The sequence below is a fragment of the Fusarium graminearum genome, chromosome 3 (assembly GCF_000240135.3).
Source record: "Fusarium graminearum PH-1 chromosome 3, whole genome shotgun sequence".
Classification (NCBI taxonomy): Eukaryota; Fungi; Ascomycota; class Sordariomycetes; order Hypocreales; family Nectriaceae; genus Fusarium; species Fusarium graminearum.
In genome coordinates this window covers 6,260,255-6,276,102 of record NC_026476.1, presented here as the reverse complement: position 1 = coordinate 6,276,102, position 15,848 = coordinate 6,260,255, and the positions used below count along the sequence as shown (strand labels likewise).

The following is a 15,848-nucleotide window of genomic DNA, read 5'->3' as shown; positions in this document are numbered from 1 at the left end:
CAGACGGGGCAGCAAGTATGCAGGTCACCGATATGCGAGTGTGGCAGCTGTCAGACCAGGGGAGTTGGTGGATATCCTTGGTGGAGCGTGGGGGTGGGTGGACGTTATATCAATGACAACCTCGGACACTCGACCGTGATCTTGCGAACCAGAACACTAGGAAAAATCGCACACCATTTTTAGAATGATGGGCTGATTTTTAGCTTCCGAGACATATCTCAGATGTCATTTTTAATTGTTGTGGCGGTTGCCCTGGGATTTTTAAAGGGGGTAGCTTGAGCCGCATCCGCGTCCACCAGGTATTTTAATACTGGAGATGCCTCAGCGGTGCCAGGCAAATCACCAAGTAAACTACATCGTGGGCAAACACTTGGAACAATACGAGGGAGTGCAAATAGTGCTACATATTGAAAAATTGACGAGTGTCTGGGGTGTGCATGCATAATGGACAGGATATCTATGACTCGATATTGTATTAATTACAATTGCTATTTTACAATAAATGAACATCAAGAACACTTGCAACATATCAATAATACAACAACATCAATTACATTTTGGTTTGGCATTGTGGTTGTTGAGCAATACCATGGTGGCTCGATTCAGGGGAACGGGTTGGTCTGGCCGTCGAGCCAAGCACCACCACCACCACACAACCACCACCGTGAATCAGATATCCATGCATCACCTTGGTAGCCAACAATTGTAATCTAGAACCTTCGAGGCCAAGCTTATTGGCTCGCTCTCCCGCCTCTCGGCCTCGCCTCCAAGCCCTCGCTCTGCCCTCTGCCCATTGTTGCTCGGCCATCACCCACAGAATCACTGTCAAAAAAGTAGTCCCCACTTTTGCCTATAAATATCTACTCCTCCACCAAATTTCTCTCTCTTTTCTTCTTCCCTCCTCATACATCAGCACCTACAACCCTCTTCTCTCCTCCTCCTCCTCCTCTTCCAACTCCCCTTCCCACTCCTCTTCCTGCTCCTCCTCCCACACCTCCCGTCAATCATCAGCTTGGAGGGGCGAAAGCCATCAAGGGGGGCGAAAGCCATCCCCCGCCTCTTCATCTACCACTTCAAGATCTGTCCCCCTCCCCTGAGGGAGGTCTTGTAGCCTCCGCAAGTAAGTACACTTGGCAGTCGCCTATGAGATATTTGCTGACAATCATACAGCGTTGAATACACCTTCATCAACGTTGTGGGAGGGGGACAACCCCTCCCCATAGTAGCAGCCTTCAAGCCCGTGTCTCACTACACAAGGCTGCTGCTGTCCTTCTTCACGGGGGGAGTTTGACCACATCTTCATCGCTAAAGTTTGAGAGGTTAGTTCCTTCCCATCTTTTCTTACCATCGCACTCTTCTGACTAACCTTGGTGTAGAAACACATTTTTCATCAATTGGAAATTTGTGATGCGCCTCCCACGAGATGGACATCTCGCATCGCCTGGAGATGTGCGACACTCCTACCCCTGCGCCAGAGGAAGTGCAGGCCTTCATGGAGGTAAGTACTGTTGTCTAAACTTCAGCTTGATTCTATTCTCACGCACTAGTAGTCACTGCAGCGAGGAGGGATGACCTTCTTCGGAGCCCGTCACGTTGAGACGGACGGGTCTCACGTGTATGTGTGTTTCGAGATTGTGGGCTTTGGTCCTGGTCGTGGAAGGGCCACACATCGCCAAAGTTTGAGAGAGCTGCAGTGACCGTCTTACTATGAGCCTCGGGTTCATAGCAAGATGTCCATTGTCGCGCTCTCAAACTTTAGCGATGTGTGACCCTTCCATGATCGGCTCCAAAGTCCACGGGAGGTGGAAAGTGTTAGGGTGGACCAGAGGTGGAATACTGGATTACATGTTCATAATTAGAAATGAATCAATACCTTGAACACAAAACATGATGCTTGCTTCTACTGTGATAAACTGCTTGTGCCCCCCGAAAGGTTTGTAGTCGCGATAGCAAGACACCGTCTATTGTCAATCAGAATTACTGAGGATAAACCGTAATTGCGACTGGTCTCTCTAGAATCCATCATCCATCAATGATGATCAAGTCCTCTCCCGCATGGACCAGAACGCCCGCTTGCACCATCACTGCCAAACACTTCCCACTGACGGGGCTGCAAACCTCCACTTCCATTTTACTCGATTCGATACACAACTTGCGACAAGTTAGTAGTTGATTACATCAAATGTTTGTGAAAATGGACTTACAACGATATCTCCCTTCTCGACAGTCTGTCCTTCCTTTACCATCACCTTGTAACAACGCCCCGGCATCGTCGCCGTCACTCGCGCTCCAGAGATATCCGAACAACGTGGGCTGGGATCCTGGTCGTTCGGAAATGAATCGACTTGATACGGCAAAAGCAAGTCTTCTAAAAAGGCCGCGCTGGCAATAGCCTGCTCCTGCTGAGACGCCGAGGCGGAAATGCTCTCTTTGTTCTCCTCAAGCCATGTCTCGTACTCTGCCAAATCAAAAACACCATCGGTAATTTGAACAAGCTCAGACCTCGGAGTGTGGTCAAGAACATGTTCGCTAACAGGATAAAAGGAAATACGATCGAATCGGCGGAAGAACCAAGCATTACTGCCTTTGACATCTAAAAGGCTGGAATCCCATATCTCAACTGTGCGTCCGACAAGCTGGTAACCACCGGGTGAATCTGCGGCATAGATACACATGTACTGTCCACCAACACCTACAGCGCCACGAGGCGTGAAAGAGCGCGATGGATTGTACTTTGTTCCGAACAAACGGTGGCGCTGGTCCAGGGGGATCGCGCAAGGGGAACCCATAAACACGTCCCCGAGGCCGACGACAATGAACTCTGCATCAGTCAAGACCTTTGTTAAGTCTTGGATACCATTCAGCTTCTCTAGGAAGTTGATGTTGCTCGGAAGCCAAGGCGCATCACTTCGGATAGTCGCTGTGTATCGTGCGACGGCTGCGCGGTTGACACTATCGTCAAAAGCGATAGGGAGGCGGATCTGCCTCGAAGATATCTTGGACGAGACTGTATACGAGCAGATATGCTCCCGAACACGCGTCAGTATCAGCTTCGGAGAAAGGCCCTGATCATAGGTAACATGGAGACTAAAGATTCCTGGGGTGAGTTCTACAACCCCGGCGATGGGCTTCTTCTGATGATTCTCGCAGAAAGCAGAGATTGAAAAATTGTGCCGAAGATCGAATACCAATCCGTCCCCGAATTCCAAAAGGAGAGCACGATCTCCAGCTTGGTGGGCGGTTATTACTTCGCCATCATGTTCAATGACACCGACGATCGTGGGGATGACCTCTAGTATTTGTTCCAATGCGGCTTTATCAGAGAATACCTCCTCGATGATTGGAAGAGGCGAAAGACTCTCAATGGCTTGGTCAAGTTGCTCCTCCAACTCCATAGCAGATTCAACTTCGATAGGAACAAAACGAATTGTATCTCCTGGTCGAGCCTGTCCAATCTTCCACAAGTCTGCAGAGCACACGACACAGAACACCACGAAGCCACCGAGGCTGGGACCATCACAACCCAAGACGATAGCTTCATCTCCAGTGAAGCTGACACTACCAATGGAGTAAGGGGCATCATGGATGTTTGAAGGGTGCAAGCCAGCCTTGCCACCGGTCTTGCGCGACCATTCAGGTTGGGGACCAGTAAGACGAACACCAAGACGGTTGCTGTTGTGGTGGACTTTCCATTCGCACAAGTACAAAGACTTGGCACTCTCTGAAGAGAAGTAGGAGGGAGCACCGTGGGGACCGGGGATCACTCTTACAATCCAAGAAGCCTTTGAGTAAGTTGGGACAGGTATTGAGATCGTGGAATGAAAAGATTCGCTAACACAGATACCAGGATCTCCAATTTGAAGAACGTCGTGCTGCTGTAGTTTGCGACCTCCAAACCCTCCTAGCTTACCGAGTTCGAAAGTAGACCGGCTACCCATCACGACTGGAACTTCGACTCCTCCCCGAATCGCAAGATAGACACGATGGCCCTTTTCGATTGCTCCTATACACAGAGTCTGATGTGCATTGATACTCAAGGTTCGGTTCTGGGAAACTGGAACGCCATCGACTGTTACAGGAGCAACACCGCCAGAGATTACAACGACAGTATTACAATGAAACTTGAGAGCTGGTCCACTGAGAGTAAATTCGAGGCCAGCAGCGTTAGGAGGATTACCTACTATCCGATTCGCAAGTCGAGAGGAGAGGGAATCCATTGGGCCACTAGGAGGAACGCCAATATCCCAATATCCAGTACGACCAGGGTAGTCTTGAACTGTGGTCAAGGCTCCTGGCTCTAGGACTTCGAAAGAAGAAGATTTGAATTGGAAAGCATCCAGAGATTTTGTGGTGTACTGTCCAGATCTGAACATGGGAGATGACACGATTTGATGCAGATAGTCAAGGTTGGTTTGGACACCCTCTATACGAGTAGCTGCAAGGCCGCTGACCATGTTTTCAATAGCTTCTTCACGGTCTGCTCCAAACGAGACCAACTTCGCTATCAATGGGTCAAAGGAAGTGGTGATCTCAGTGTCAACTTTGACCCACGTATCGACCCGAAGGCTAGAGGGGAATTCAAGGGCTGTAACACAACCGAAACAAGGCCGGAAGCTCCGAAGAGGGTTCTCAGCGTATACACGGACCTCGATAGACGCCCCTGTGGTCGGAAAGTTTGCTTCGAACAGCTGAGTTGCATTTCCATTGGCAATGTTGAGCATGCATTCCACTAAATCTAGACCAGTCACCAATTCGGTCACAGGATGTTCGACTTGTAGCCGAGTGTTGACTTCCAGAAAATAATACTCCTTCGTATCAAGATCGTATATGAATTCGACTGTACCGACGTTTCGATATCTGACCGAAGATGCAAGACGAAGAGCAGCTTCCTTCATCTCTGTGCGGACACTTTTCGGGATCATGCCTGCAGGGCTCTCCTCGACAATCTTCTGATGCCGGCGTTGTAAGGAACAATCTCGTTCCCCTGCTGAAACAACGCGACCAGTACCGTCCCCAAGGATTTGAATTTCAACATGACGCGCTCGCTCGATATATCGTTCAAGAAATACACCCCCGTCACCGAAGTTTGCAACAGCTTGCCGTTGGACGACTTCAAACGTTGCAGATAAACCTTCAACGTCTTTACAGTAGCTCAGACCGATACCACCACCGCCAGCGGTACTCTTCAGCATGAGTGGGAACCCAATCTTGTTACTTTCCAGAATTGCTTCTTTGAGAGATTCGAGCAACATCTCGCAACCTGGAATGACAGGAACGCCGACCTTGACTGCAATTGAACGAGCGCGGTGCTTGAGTCCAAGTTCAGCCATCTGCTGTGGAGTTGGACCAACCCAGGTCATGCCTCTATCTTCGACGGCGGCAGCAAAATCTGCATTCTCGGAGAGGAAACCATAGCCCGGGATAATGGCATCGACAGAGGAGTGCACAGCCAGTTCCAGTATTTGATCCATATTTAGGTAAGTATCAGAGACTGAGGCTCCACGAAGCTTGAGTGCAAGGTCAGCTCTGCTAACGTGGGTAGCATTCGCATCCGAGTCAGAGTAGATAGCAACAGCTCGAAGACCCATTTTGTGTACCGTCTCTATAATTCGAACCGCGATCTCACCACGATTGGCAACGAGGATGGTCGAGATAAAACGCTTCTGGTTGTTATCAGATGGCGGCTTTATCTTTGCCTCCAATAATTCATGACATGCTGTCCAACTGCCATGTTCAGTTATATCGATAGCGTTGTCAAAATCACAAGGTTCGCATACGAAACCCCGAACCCAAGATTCATCGCTGAGCTCGATCGACCCAAACGCGAGAGGATGAGAAAACTTCAATATGAAGTCGGCAACAGACGGCTTGGGGAGATGCCAAACTTCAATATCTATCTCGGCACCATCCTTGGCGGACATTCGTTTCAACCCGAGCTCCTTCGTACCTTGCGGCGTGTCCAATGCATACAAGCGATATGAAGAGGACGTTGTGTTCTTCTTCCAAAACTTGCCACCAAAAGATACAAGACCTTTAGTGGATGGAGAGCTGGAAGGGTGAGAAGCAATGATGGCGAAAGGAATGTGGTCTGAGGGAGTTGAAGGCACCATGCTCTGAGATTCCTCGGCTCTAACATCTGTTGCGCCCAAGAATCTTTTCTCGTCACCTAGCCACACCTTGGCCCAAGAAAAAAGGCAAGGCTCATTCCAACGATTCGATATGAGAGTCACACCGAAAGGAAGCTCGTCCGCGCGAAATCCAGCAGGGATGGCGAGTGCGGACCAGTCGAGGAAGTTGACGAAGTTGGTGTATGTGCCCAGGATAGAGTTTTCTTCCACGGGACTCTTATGGACTTCATCCAAAGTGGGAAATGTTGGGGATGTTGGGACCAAGATACCATCAAACTTGGCAAAAGCGTGTTCAACTTTACGTGTAAGTTCTTTACGGAGGTACTCACCTCTAAAAACATCTGCTGCTGATAGAGATTGAGCTCTGACGATGATTTTTCGCACAACAGGGTCCACATCGTCTGAAGGGCACCGTTCTATGAAATCACGAATGGCTTCGTATCTCTCAGCAACCCACGGGCCGTCATACAGCAATCGTGCAAGTTGGAAAAGGGGATCGAAGTCCATCGGGACAAGGGACCAGCCCAAAATCTCTGCCTTTATCAAAGCCTTTTCATATGCTGAACGTTGATTACCATGTCCAAACCATTTCGGAGAAGCGCAAATCGCTAAGTTTGGCTTTAATAACTCGACTGAGCCTCCAAATGCATCAAATGAGGTACTGCTCGTATCGTGGCGGGATCTCGAGTATGCATCGCTGATATCGTACCCTTCGGCGATGGACAGTACAGTTTCCGCATCAGTGACAGTGAAACTGAAAATGGAAATACAATCGAGAGTCCTGCAAGCAGGAAGCACCCCGTGAGTACTTATCGCTCCCCGCGTTGGTTTCAAGCCCACGATGTTGTTCAGACCAGCCGGGACTCGACCGGAACCAGCTGTGTCGGTGCCAAGCGAGAAAGGCACAATTCCACGGGCAACAACGACGGCACTACCAGAACTAGAACCACCGCTGACTCGAGTAGGATCAAACGAGTTTGGAACAGCACCATAAGGCGACCGAGTACCGACAAGTCCAGTAGCGAATTGGTCAAGATTTGTTTTGCCAATCAGGATTGCGCCAGCAGCTTTGAGTTTGGAAACGACAGTTGCATCTGAGGCGGCTGGGACAGAACGGAAGGTTGGACATGCTGCCGTTGTGATGAAACCTTGAGCGTCAATGTTGTCTTTTACAGCAAACGGCACACCGTACAAGGGGAGTGTTGTGGCTTGCGGGCCAAGCGCCTCGAGGTTTGTCCACTGCAATTTGACCTGCTCGGGAGTTGCTAACGTGATCCAGGAATGAGTAGTAGAGTTTGCTTCTCCCTCCGATTTTACGATTGACAAAAGCCTTTCGAGACCGCCCGCCGTGACCTGAGCAGCCTTCCACTGAGCTATTGTCAAAGGATTCGATGCATCTCTTCCTCCAATCACATTGTCATGGGCGTTGGTAACCAATTCGAGCTCAGCCATGGTGAGTAAAGGCGGAGCGGAGAGCAAGCTTGATACCACCGTGAAGCCTTTCTAGTTATATCGACGCCTGGAAAAAAAAACCACAAAATGGTATGCCGTCAAGGGAGATGCCTTGTTCAAAACAAGATTATACTATTTCTTGAATATCAGAACAGGTTGGATTTTTCTGGATGTAGTGCTCAACAATCGTGTCAATGGGGCCAAAGTCCAGCGATTCATATATTTACTTGGTTGAGTGAGTCGGGAAGCGCAATGGGTTCATATTGGGTGGCTTTGATGAGGATTGGAACAGGAATCCCCCATGATCTGAGATATGGATCAAGACAAATATGGCTAAACAGTAACGGAAGCCACGTCTTGATCGTCTACAAGTCACGTATAAGGGAAGGAGACGATGAATAAGTCATGGAGAAGGGACGAGAGTCAACAAGTGGAAAGTCCCGCTATCGCCGAGTCTAAGCCGTTTACAAGTCGGTCTTTCTTACTGGGTTGTGTCTGACTGTTATGGGCGGGAATAAACGCCTACTAAGCCAATTGTTCCTTCACCGAACTTAATATGTTGAATGCGATAATTATACATGTCTTGTTGTAATCTACGATAAGAAGAATTCGAATTGACCAATCATGTAAGCGACATACGGCTGGGCATCAGAAGGCTTTTTGATCTCTCGATCATAGGTTGATCGAGCATATTATCGCAAATTGCAAGAATAGCCAGATGCTTCAATACGAGGTTACAGCAAACAGATGACACTTCCAATGGCTTGGGTGTTTGTCTGCATGGCTGGTTGACACAGCGGCTGTCTTGGTGTCACTGAGTTGTCGATCTATCTGGATTGGTATTGGGACCAGAACTATCGGTCGAGTTGTATTCGACCGATGCTTTCTTCCTCGGCCACTTGGTTAGAATATATTCGCAGTATGTTTAAGTAGGTATTTGTAAAAACGAACGGAATGTCTAACAATAGACTGTTTAATATTTATCCTGTCATCTAGTAGAAAGAAGAATAAGAACCCCACGGTTAATTATCCCCGATATGGATCCTTATCGCCCTGGCATCTTAGCGTGGATGAGACTTGGTGATAACAAACACCCTCCGATGGCGGCCATGCAACACGCCTCCTTCTTCTGTGCGCCCGCTTCTTCAATAGCAAAACCTCTTTCGCTTCACCAAAAAGCCCAAGATCAAGATCAAATCGGCCCACAGATGATAATGGACCCCATGTCCCTTATCGTGGCGCAGATGCAGATGCAGACCCAGATCTAAAGCTGACCCCCCCTCAGACGCGACTCAGACGCCGACAGTGGGGTCATGTTTTCTCAGCTACCTCAGCTTCAGTCTTCTCAAACCGACGCCGGCTCATCTGATCTAGTCTGGGCCGGCTCCGGAAGTGGCCAGTCGTTCATGACGATCGGTCCGAACGACAGAGGCGATGGCAACGGTAACGGTAACGGTAGCGGCGCCGGCTCATCGGCACCGTCTGTCTCCAATACTCGCTCAAGACCCTGTGACACATGCCGTGTTAGAAAGACACGCTGTGTAAAAGAAGAGGGTCAGTCAAGATGTGTTCTGTGTACCTTTCACAGCCAACCCTGTACATTCTTGCGTGGTCCAACGCCTCGTCAAAGAAGACATAATCGAGAAAGAGATCGAGAGAAACAGAATGAGTCTCGCGATGGAGTCGATGAAAATAACGCTACGACATCGCCTCCATTTGGAGGAGTAGAGATGGGAGTCTCTCCTTCGAGCCGACATGGCGATACTGCTTCCACTCCAGCAAGTGCAGACAACAATCCGCAAATAGCTCAAATACAACAAGCGATGGGGTTTGAAAACAACATTGCTGAATCGACTCGCCCCGGTATTCTCAGCAACACTCTTGGCCTAGATTTGAAAACTCATGCCGAGTATATCGGGTCTACCGACTATCGTGATCCAGTCCTACTCGGGTTGCATCCTCCGAATGTTGCAAGCCAGGAACCTTCACCGTTTCCTACATCTTCCACTTTCGCTCGACACTTGGACTATCAAACTGTTTTTCTCGTTCATCCTGATGAGTCTACTGCGTCCGAGAAGTTGCGTATTGCAGACCTCGATGCTATCGAAGCGACTGTTCATCCACTCGGTCGCACGTTAGTCGACCTCTACTTCCGAATAGTTCACCCGAGTTTTCCCATCTTACATAAAGATGTCTTTATAAGCAAGCATCGTTTATCTCATCGGCATTTTGCACCTTCTCTATTGGCCGCTGTCTATCTGATAGCTCTTGACTGGCAGATCTATGACAGTTCGCTCGCTGGTCGTGAGGTCGAGTCAATACCAGACCCAACAGCTCTCGAGGCGTTGGCTGAGCGTACTATTGCCCAGGACATGCGAAGACCCAAACTCAGTACACTGGAAGCTGGGTTACTGTTACTTCAACGAAACCGGCGCGTCGTTGACTCTAGGTCTCATACGCATCCTACGTCTAATCGGATATTTACAGCCCAGATTGTTGCCATGGCTCAGGATTTAGGTATCCATATCGACTGCAGTAACTGGTCAATTCCAGCATGGGAAGTCGGCCTTCGAAGGAGGCTGGCCTGGGCATTATATATGCAAGATCGCTGGGGCGCCTGCATTCACGGACGACCATTTCTTATCCATGACAGCGATTGGGACGTCCAGCCATGTACTGCGCCAGATTATCCTGAGCTTGACCAGTTTGATCTCGAAACCAATCCCGAGCATAACTCACCGGTTGTCATTGGGTGGGAATTATTCACACGCCATATCGAGTTGACGCAGATTTTGAGCGATGTAATCAACACATTCTACGGGGCTAAAGCTATTCGTGCTGGTGGAACTTTGGACCAGATGGGAGTTGTTGCTGCTGTTGAACTAGCAAAGCCCTTGGTGTTTCGTCTTAGGGAATGGCACGCCAATCTACCGGTCAGACTTCAATTGCAGAGCAACCAGCTTAGAGAGCTGTGTGCTAATGGGGCTCTCCATCTTGCTCATGTAGCCATTGAGATTGCTCTGCATCGGGCTCTAGTACGAATCACAACACCAGATACACCTATGTCTTTGTATGAACTATTACGATCAACTGCCAGAGTCAAACTACAATCGGCCATTGAGCTGCTTGGGTCGCTACGTCCTGAGCATACTGCTGCTTTCTGGGGCAGCGCTGCAGCATACCAAGCAGCTCAGATCGGGTCATTGGCAGGATTACTATGGGCAACCACAGATTCATTTGAGGAGATGGCATGGTGTTCTTCTCGAGTAGAGGAACTCAGATGGGCTTTGAGAGTTCGTGGTGCAGCGACTCCATTTGCCAGAGAGGCTTTACGACTTCTAGAGCGTGACATTGGTGGTCTCGGCATGGTCCAGACGACGACAGAAGGTTCTACATGAAGGATCCTATGAAAGACATTGACGTCAAGCCACACGCTAGTTGTCTAATTGAAACAAATGACGGTCCAAGAGTGTGGATTGACCAGACGACGCGAAAACGGCACGAAATATACCGATGATGAGTTAATGTGCTCGAGCTGAAGGTTGGTCTATGACATCACCTGTGTGACAATTCACGCGACGCGTCCACCACGTTCCAGGCACCTTCCCATTCTTCTAAAGCTTCCTTCTTGACTTTCACTGCCAGTCAATTCTTCAATTGTATTCCTTACATCTTCCTTAACTGACCAAAATGACCGACTCTAAGCCCGACAACGTCGATCAGACCAACGGCGACCAGCAGACTGCAACGGGCGATAAGCATCAAATCGAGCACGAAGCCCCCGATGCAAAGCGCACCAAGATGGAGGATGGTCAGACCACTCTTGATGATATGGTGATCAAGACGGACAAAGATGAGAAAAAAGACGAGCCCAATGATGAGAAAGTTGATTCTGAGAAGCAAGAGGACGATACTTCCAAGTCCACTGACAAGAAAGACTCTAACGGCGAAGATGCTGTGCAGCCTTCAGAAGAACCAGATGTACCCTCTAGTATTCTCGAGAAGGGCATCATTTACTTCTTCATTCGTGGCCGCGTAAACCTTGAAGACCCTGAAAGCGTCGACGACATCGCTCGATCCTTCATCATGCTACGTCCCATCGCCAAAGATGCTCGTCTTGGTGACGGCACTATTGCAGACGCTGGCAACACGCGAATCCTCGCACTTCCCAAGAAGATCCTTCCCGAGAGCGGAAAAGAGAAATACATGGTGTTTGTCGAAAAGTCCGGCGCCTCATTCGATGAGATCAAGAAGGAGTTCTTGGCTGCGGACGAATATGATACCAAGAGTGCTGGCACACGTCGCACACCACCTGCAAAGCCTGTTGGTGAGGGTGTTTATGCCATCACATCGACAGGCCGGGAGAGTCACTTGGCCTACTTGACAACTCTACCTGAGAAGCTCGACGAGGTTCAGAAGGAATTGGGTATCAAGGAGAAGGGAGGCTTTATTATCAGCACCAAGAACCCAGAGCTTCCGGGACCTCAGAACGCTCAACTGTCCGAGGGACCTGGTTTCCCCAAGGAGTAAGTATAATCCTTTTGTCTCTGGATAACTAATGCTAACATGACCAGAATTATTGACGAGTTCCGCTCTCTTCGCTGGTTGCCATCCAAGCCAGCCCACTTCGACTATGTCAACGCCCAGATTCTCCTCATTGGGGAGTCGGAAGGTATTGAGAAAGCTGTTGAGCCACAGAAGAAGGACCAGAAGGATGGGAAAGAGGAGCCCGAGACAGTTCTTGAGCATCTCGAGGATGATGATGTGAAGCGCATGAAGCATCTTGCTGATGACCAGTCAGCTGCTATCTATGCCGACTTGCATGTCCACGCCAAAGATTATCCCAAGCTGCAGACGACTTTTTGAGGGGTTATGGTTTAAGACAGAAAATGGCGAAATGATTGTTTGATCGATGGTTAGGTTGCGTAAAATAGATAACTTGGCCCGTTTCAAGTTCATGAATTAATTCAAATTATTCACAATATGGTCTCGTACAATCTGTATCTTTAACCGTTGACGATCTTGAACAATTGCACGCTAGGTGGTTCCTGAGTTGCTGTTAGACATCCCACCAAGTTTGTTAGTGTAACCTAACAGTTCTTGGCACGCGTTAATTTCGCTTCACCATCTCAAACCTTTGAGCAACATTTCAACTCGACATACAACTTCTTGTACGACCGTTGACAAGAAAATGGATGTTCCCGTCGCTGCTAATATTCTCGGCACGCTAGGAGCTGTAAGTCTCCATATTCACAGTGAAAGTACAATTTACTAATATTAATAGGTGTGCTGGTCAATCCAAGTTGGTCACCTGTATCAACACTACAAAACAAGCACAACTAATACGTTATAGCTAATTCCTCAAATCATTGTTAATTATCGCCGCCATAATGCTACAGGCTTACAACCATCGATGATGATGCTCTGGGCATGGGCGGGTGTACCGCTAGGAGTCTACAACATCGTCAAAGAGTTCAATGTAGCGCTCCGGATCCAACCTCAGATTTTAACGCTTTTGAGTCTTGTTACGTGGATCCAATGTTACTACTATGAGAGAGTATGTATTTCACTCTACAGTCCGTTGAGGAATAATACTAACGATTCATAGAAATGGAGTATCTCACGCTCTCTTTTCGTCGTCGTCCCTGTCGCAATCATCATGGGCGTCATCCAAGCATCTCTCATAATCGCCCTCCGCATCGCAAAATCCAAAGACTTGGAATGGCCGTTAATCCTCATGGCTTCACTATCAGCAGCTCTTCTCGCAGCAGGTGTGTTAACACACTACTGGGACATCTGGACCCATCGAACCGTCCGCGGGATTTCTTTTCTATTCGTCGCCATTGATGCAGCCGGTGATGTATTCTCTCTTGCGTCGGTCTTCTTTCAATCTGAACTAGATGTTTTGGGAATTGTCATTTATGCGACGGAGTTTGTGCTCTGGTGTGGCGTTTTTGCGTGTGGTGGGTATTATAACCTGCTGCCGTGGGTGAGGAAGAGGTTTGGGGGCGATGGTAAGGGTGTTGAGTGTGAAGGGGGTACGAGGGAGGAGAATGGAGGGAATGAGATCATGATGGGCGATAATGTATCGTCGAGTTCGGTGTTTCGGACAGCATCAGGGGAAGTGGGTATGAGGGCGCGGAATCCAAGGGGGCGTGATCCTCTAGATGTTGAGTGATACAATATTTGGGCGTTTTAACTAGGTAATAGTACTAATATACTGGGTTCTTCTCTGTCCATGTATTGATATAAACAGTTGGGTAATGCGGGAGTACTCGGTCCTGACCCAGCTTGAACACCAACCCTTCAATTCTCAATACCATCAACCAAAGCACTCTTATAGCTATCGGGAAGCTGGCCATTGCGATATTTCCACAATCTACTCAGATCCCCCATCCTTGGAACTTCATTCATACTAACCAATCCGTTCCTCGCACCAGAATCACAGGTAAGTGTAAACCCCGAGGGGAGTTCAGCTCGTGTAGTCTCCTTGATGGTGCCGTCCTTTCGAACCCGAACGTTCCTATCCATAAAATCTCCCTGCTTCGCATCCCGTGCCATATGAAGTGTCTTGTCAAGCGGAAACATGTCATCCAGATAATGCTGGTTCAACTGATGTCCACCACTTCGGTTGATAAACACCTTGCCCGCGAACCGGTTTTCGTTTTGCGTGTAGTGTCTCGTAAAGTTCAAAACGCCAAAGCGACATGCAAAATCCTTCTCATTGACGTAGTGCTCGATATGCGGAATGACAGGAGTGCTTGGATCGTTGCCGCGGCATGGATTGCTGAAGTGGTTGGCGATGTTTCCGAAAGTGTAGACTTCAAGCTTTTGGAGCTTGTCGAAGGGCATTTCGTCAAGGAGCCAGTCTACAATCATGCCGCCTTCGATTCCACCTTGGGAGTGCAGGATGAAGACCACTTTCTTCTTTTGCTCATCTAGGAGGGCGTTTTTGACGAGGACGTAACATTCCCTGACGTCTTGGGTTGCGTAAAGAAGAGCGCGTTGGACCAGACATTGGATGAGATCGAAGACGACGCCAGCACTAGAGATGTTAGAAGATATTATTGATGGCCATGGTGTGGGAGTTCTTACGTTCGGTTGTGGACACCAATCACTGGTCTGTGAAAGGTCCTTGAGATGCGATCAATGTTCTTCTGGAACCAGTTCTTGCTGCACACTTGTCAGTTGTTGAAGTCTTGGGTGCTCTGAATAACTCACCCTACACAGATACCGTTGAGAAAGATCCAAACTTCATCATCGTGTCGGGGCCAACTCTGGGAAAGGGCATCTTCTGTCGACTTCAAGCCACTTCGGGGAATGCCTTTGTTGAAATGCCAACAAACAAGTTCATTGAGGAGAAAGAAAACAGCGATGTATCCAATGTATGTAAAAGTTGGAAGGAATGCCAGTGTGAAGAGCGAGACCAGGAAAGCCAGTTGGATGATGGAAAGGATAACATGGAGTGCGATGTCTATGAGATTCTCTGGTGAAGGGTATAACTCGCACAGTGCACCCGAGTGCCAAGGATAGAGAGGGATGAAGAGGTAAGGAAGATAGAAGAAGTTTTTAAAGAAGAGCTTCACATCGGAGACGAAGATCTTCCAGGGTGTTCCAGTGTATGGAGGTGGTAGCTTGATGGCTCTGAGGCCTTCTTGGGATGGAGGCTCGATGTAGGGGAGGTTTGCGTCTGCGTCAATTCTGTGAGGCATTTCGAACATCGTTGCAAGACTGTTTATGGAATCCTCAAGATATCAGTTTGGTGGCGATAGTTTATATAAGTGCCTACCACCTGCCTCTAGACCTGTTCTACAAGTCCAGTGTCACCGGGCCGAAGCAAGAGGTTCCCATCACAAGACGGCATGACCAAGGACCGAATGACGGCAACTTCCTTGGCGAAGAAGGTTCATTAATATAATTAATTTATATGAAGTAGTATTGAACTATCACGACTTTGCATGTGAAAGTTGATCAAAAAGACAAAATACGAGAAGTGGCTAAGAGACTCTGTGGGAGTTTGTCACTGTTACAGCCTCTGATGGCTTCAATATGTACTGCAGCCGCCACTTAGTATGCCCTGACGGTTATGCCGACCATTCAGCAAAAGCCACATAGATATAGATGTGCCTGACTTGAGGTCTTTCAGCTACTGATCAAGAACCTTGTGCTTTAATGGCGTAGACATTCGAATACCAGAGGTTACCCTATTGCCAACTGACTCTCGCGTCATTGAGTTCAACGTTGACGTTTTGTTATACGCTTCCTGAA

The 15,848-nt window shown here is 48.5% G+C and overlaps 6 protein-coding genes across 6 annotated transcripts; 3 read left to right on the top strand and 3 right to left on the bottom strand.

Annotated features, from left to right (window-relative positions):
* Positions 1 to 550: 550 nt before the first annotated feature.
* Positions 551 to 1,431, bottom strand: FGSG_13893 (uncharacterized protein; the record flags this gene model as incomplete). Its single annotated transcript, XM_011327165.1, is given in 3 exon segments — positions 551 to 822; positions 1,183 to 1,361; positions 1,367 to 1,431. Coding segments are annotated over 3 exon segments (516 nt in total).
* A 591-nt stretch (positions 1,432 to 2,022) lies between these two features.
* FGSG_10913 (uncharacterized protein) lies at positions 2,023 to 7,580 on the bottom strand (the record flags this gene model as incomplete). The annotated part of the gene is made up of 2 exons (XM_011327164.1): positions 2,023 to 2,151; positions 2,205 to 7,580. The coding sequence occupies 2 exons, from the start codon at positions 7,578 to 7,580 to the stop codon at positions 2,023 to 2,025; spliced, it is 5,505 nt and encodes a 1,834-aa protein (XP_011325466.1).
* Positions 7,581 to 8,893: 1,313 nt separating this feature from the next.
* FGSG_10914 (uncharacterized protein) lies at positions 8,894 to 10,978 on the top strand (the record flags this gene model as incomplete). The annotated part of the gene is made up of 1 exon (XM_011327163.1): positions 8,894 to 10,978. The coding sequence occupies one exon, from the start codon at positions 8,894 to 8,896 to the stop codon at positions 10,976 to 10,978; it is 2,085 nt and encodes a 694-aa protein (XP_011325465.1).
* A 292-nt stretch (positions 10,979 to 11,270) lies between these two features.
* FGSG_10915 (uncharacterized protein) lies at positions 11,271 to 12,446 on the top strand (the record flags this gene model as incomplete). The annotated part of the gene is made up of 2 exons (XM_011327162.1): positions 11,271 to 12,106; positions 12,155 to 12,446. The coding sequence occupies 2 exons, from the start codon at positions 11,271 to 11,273 to the stop codon at positions 12,444 to 12,446; spliced, it is 1,128 nt and encodes a 375-aa protein (XP_011325464.1).
* A 547-nt stretch (positions 12,447 to 12,993) lies between these two features.
* Positions 12,994 to 13,758, top strand: FGSG_10916 (uncharacterized protein; the record flags this gene model as incomplete). Its single annotated transcript, XM_011327161.1, has 2 exons — positions 12,994 to 13,137; positions 13,189 to 13,758. The coding sequence occupies 2 exons, from the start codon at positions 12,994 to 12,996 to the stop codon at positions 13,756 to 13,758; spliced, it is 714 nt and encodes a 237-aa protein (XP_011325463.1).
* A 128-nt stretch (positions 13,759 to 13,886) lies between these two features.
* FGSG_10917 (uncharacterized protein) lies at positions 13,887 to 15,292 on the bottom strand (the record flags this gene model as incomplete). Its single annotated transcript, XM_011327160.1, has 3 exons — positions 13,887 to 14,625; positions 14,676 to 14,753; positions 14,802 to 15,292. 3 exons carry the CDS (start codon positions 15,290 to 15,292, stop codon positions 13,887 to 13,889), a joined length of 1,308 nt encoding a protein of 435 aa, XP_011325462.1.
* Between the last annotated feature and the right edge of the window lie 556 nt (positions 15,293 to 15,848).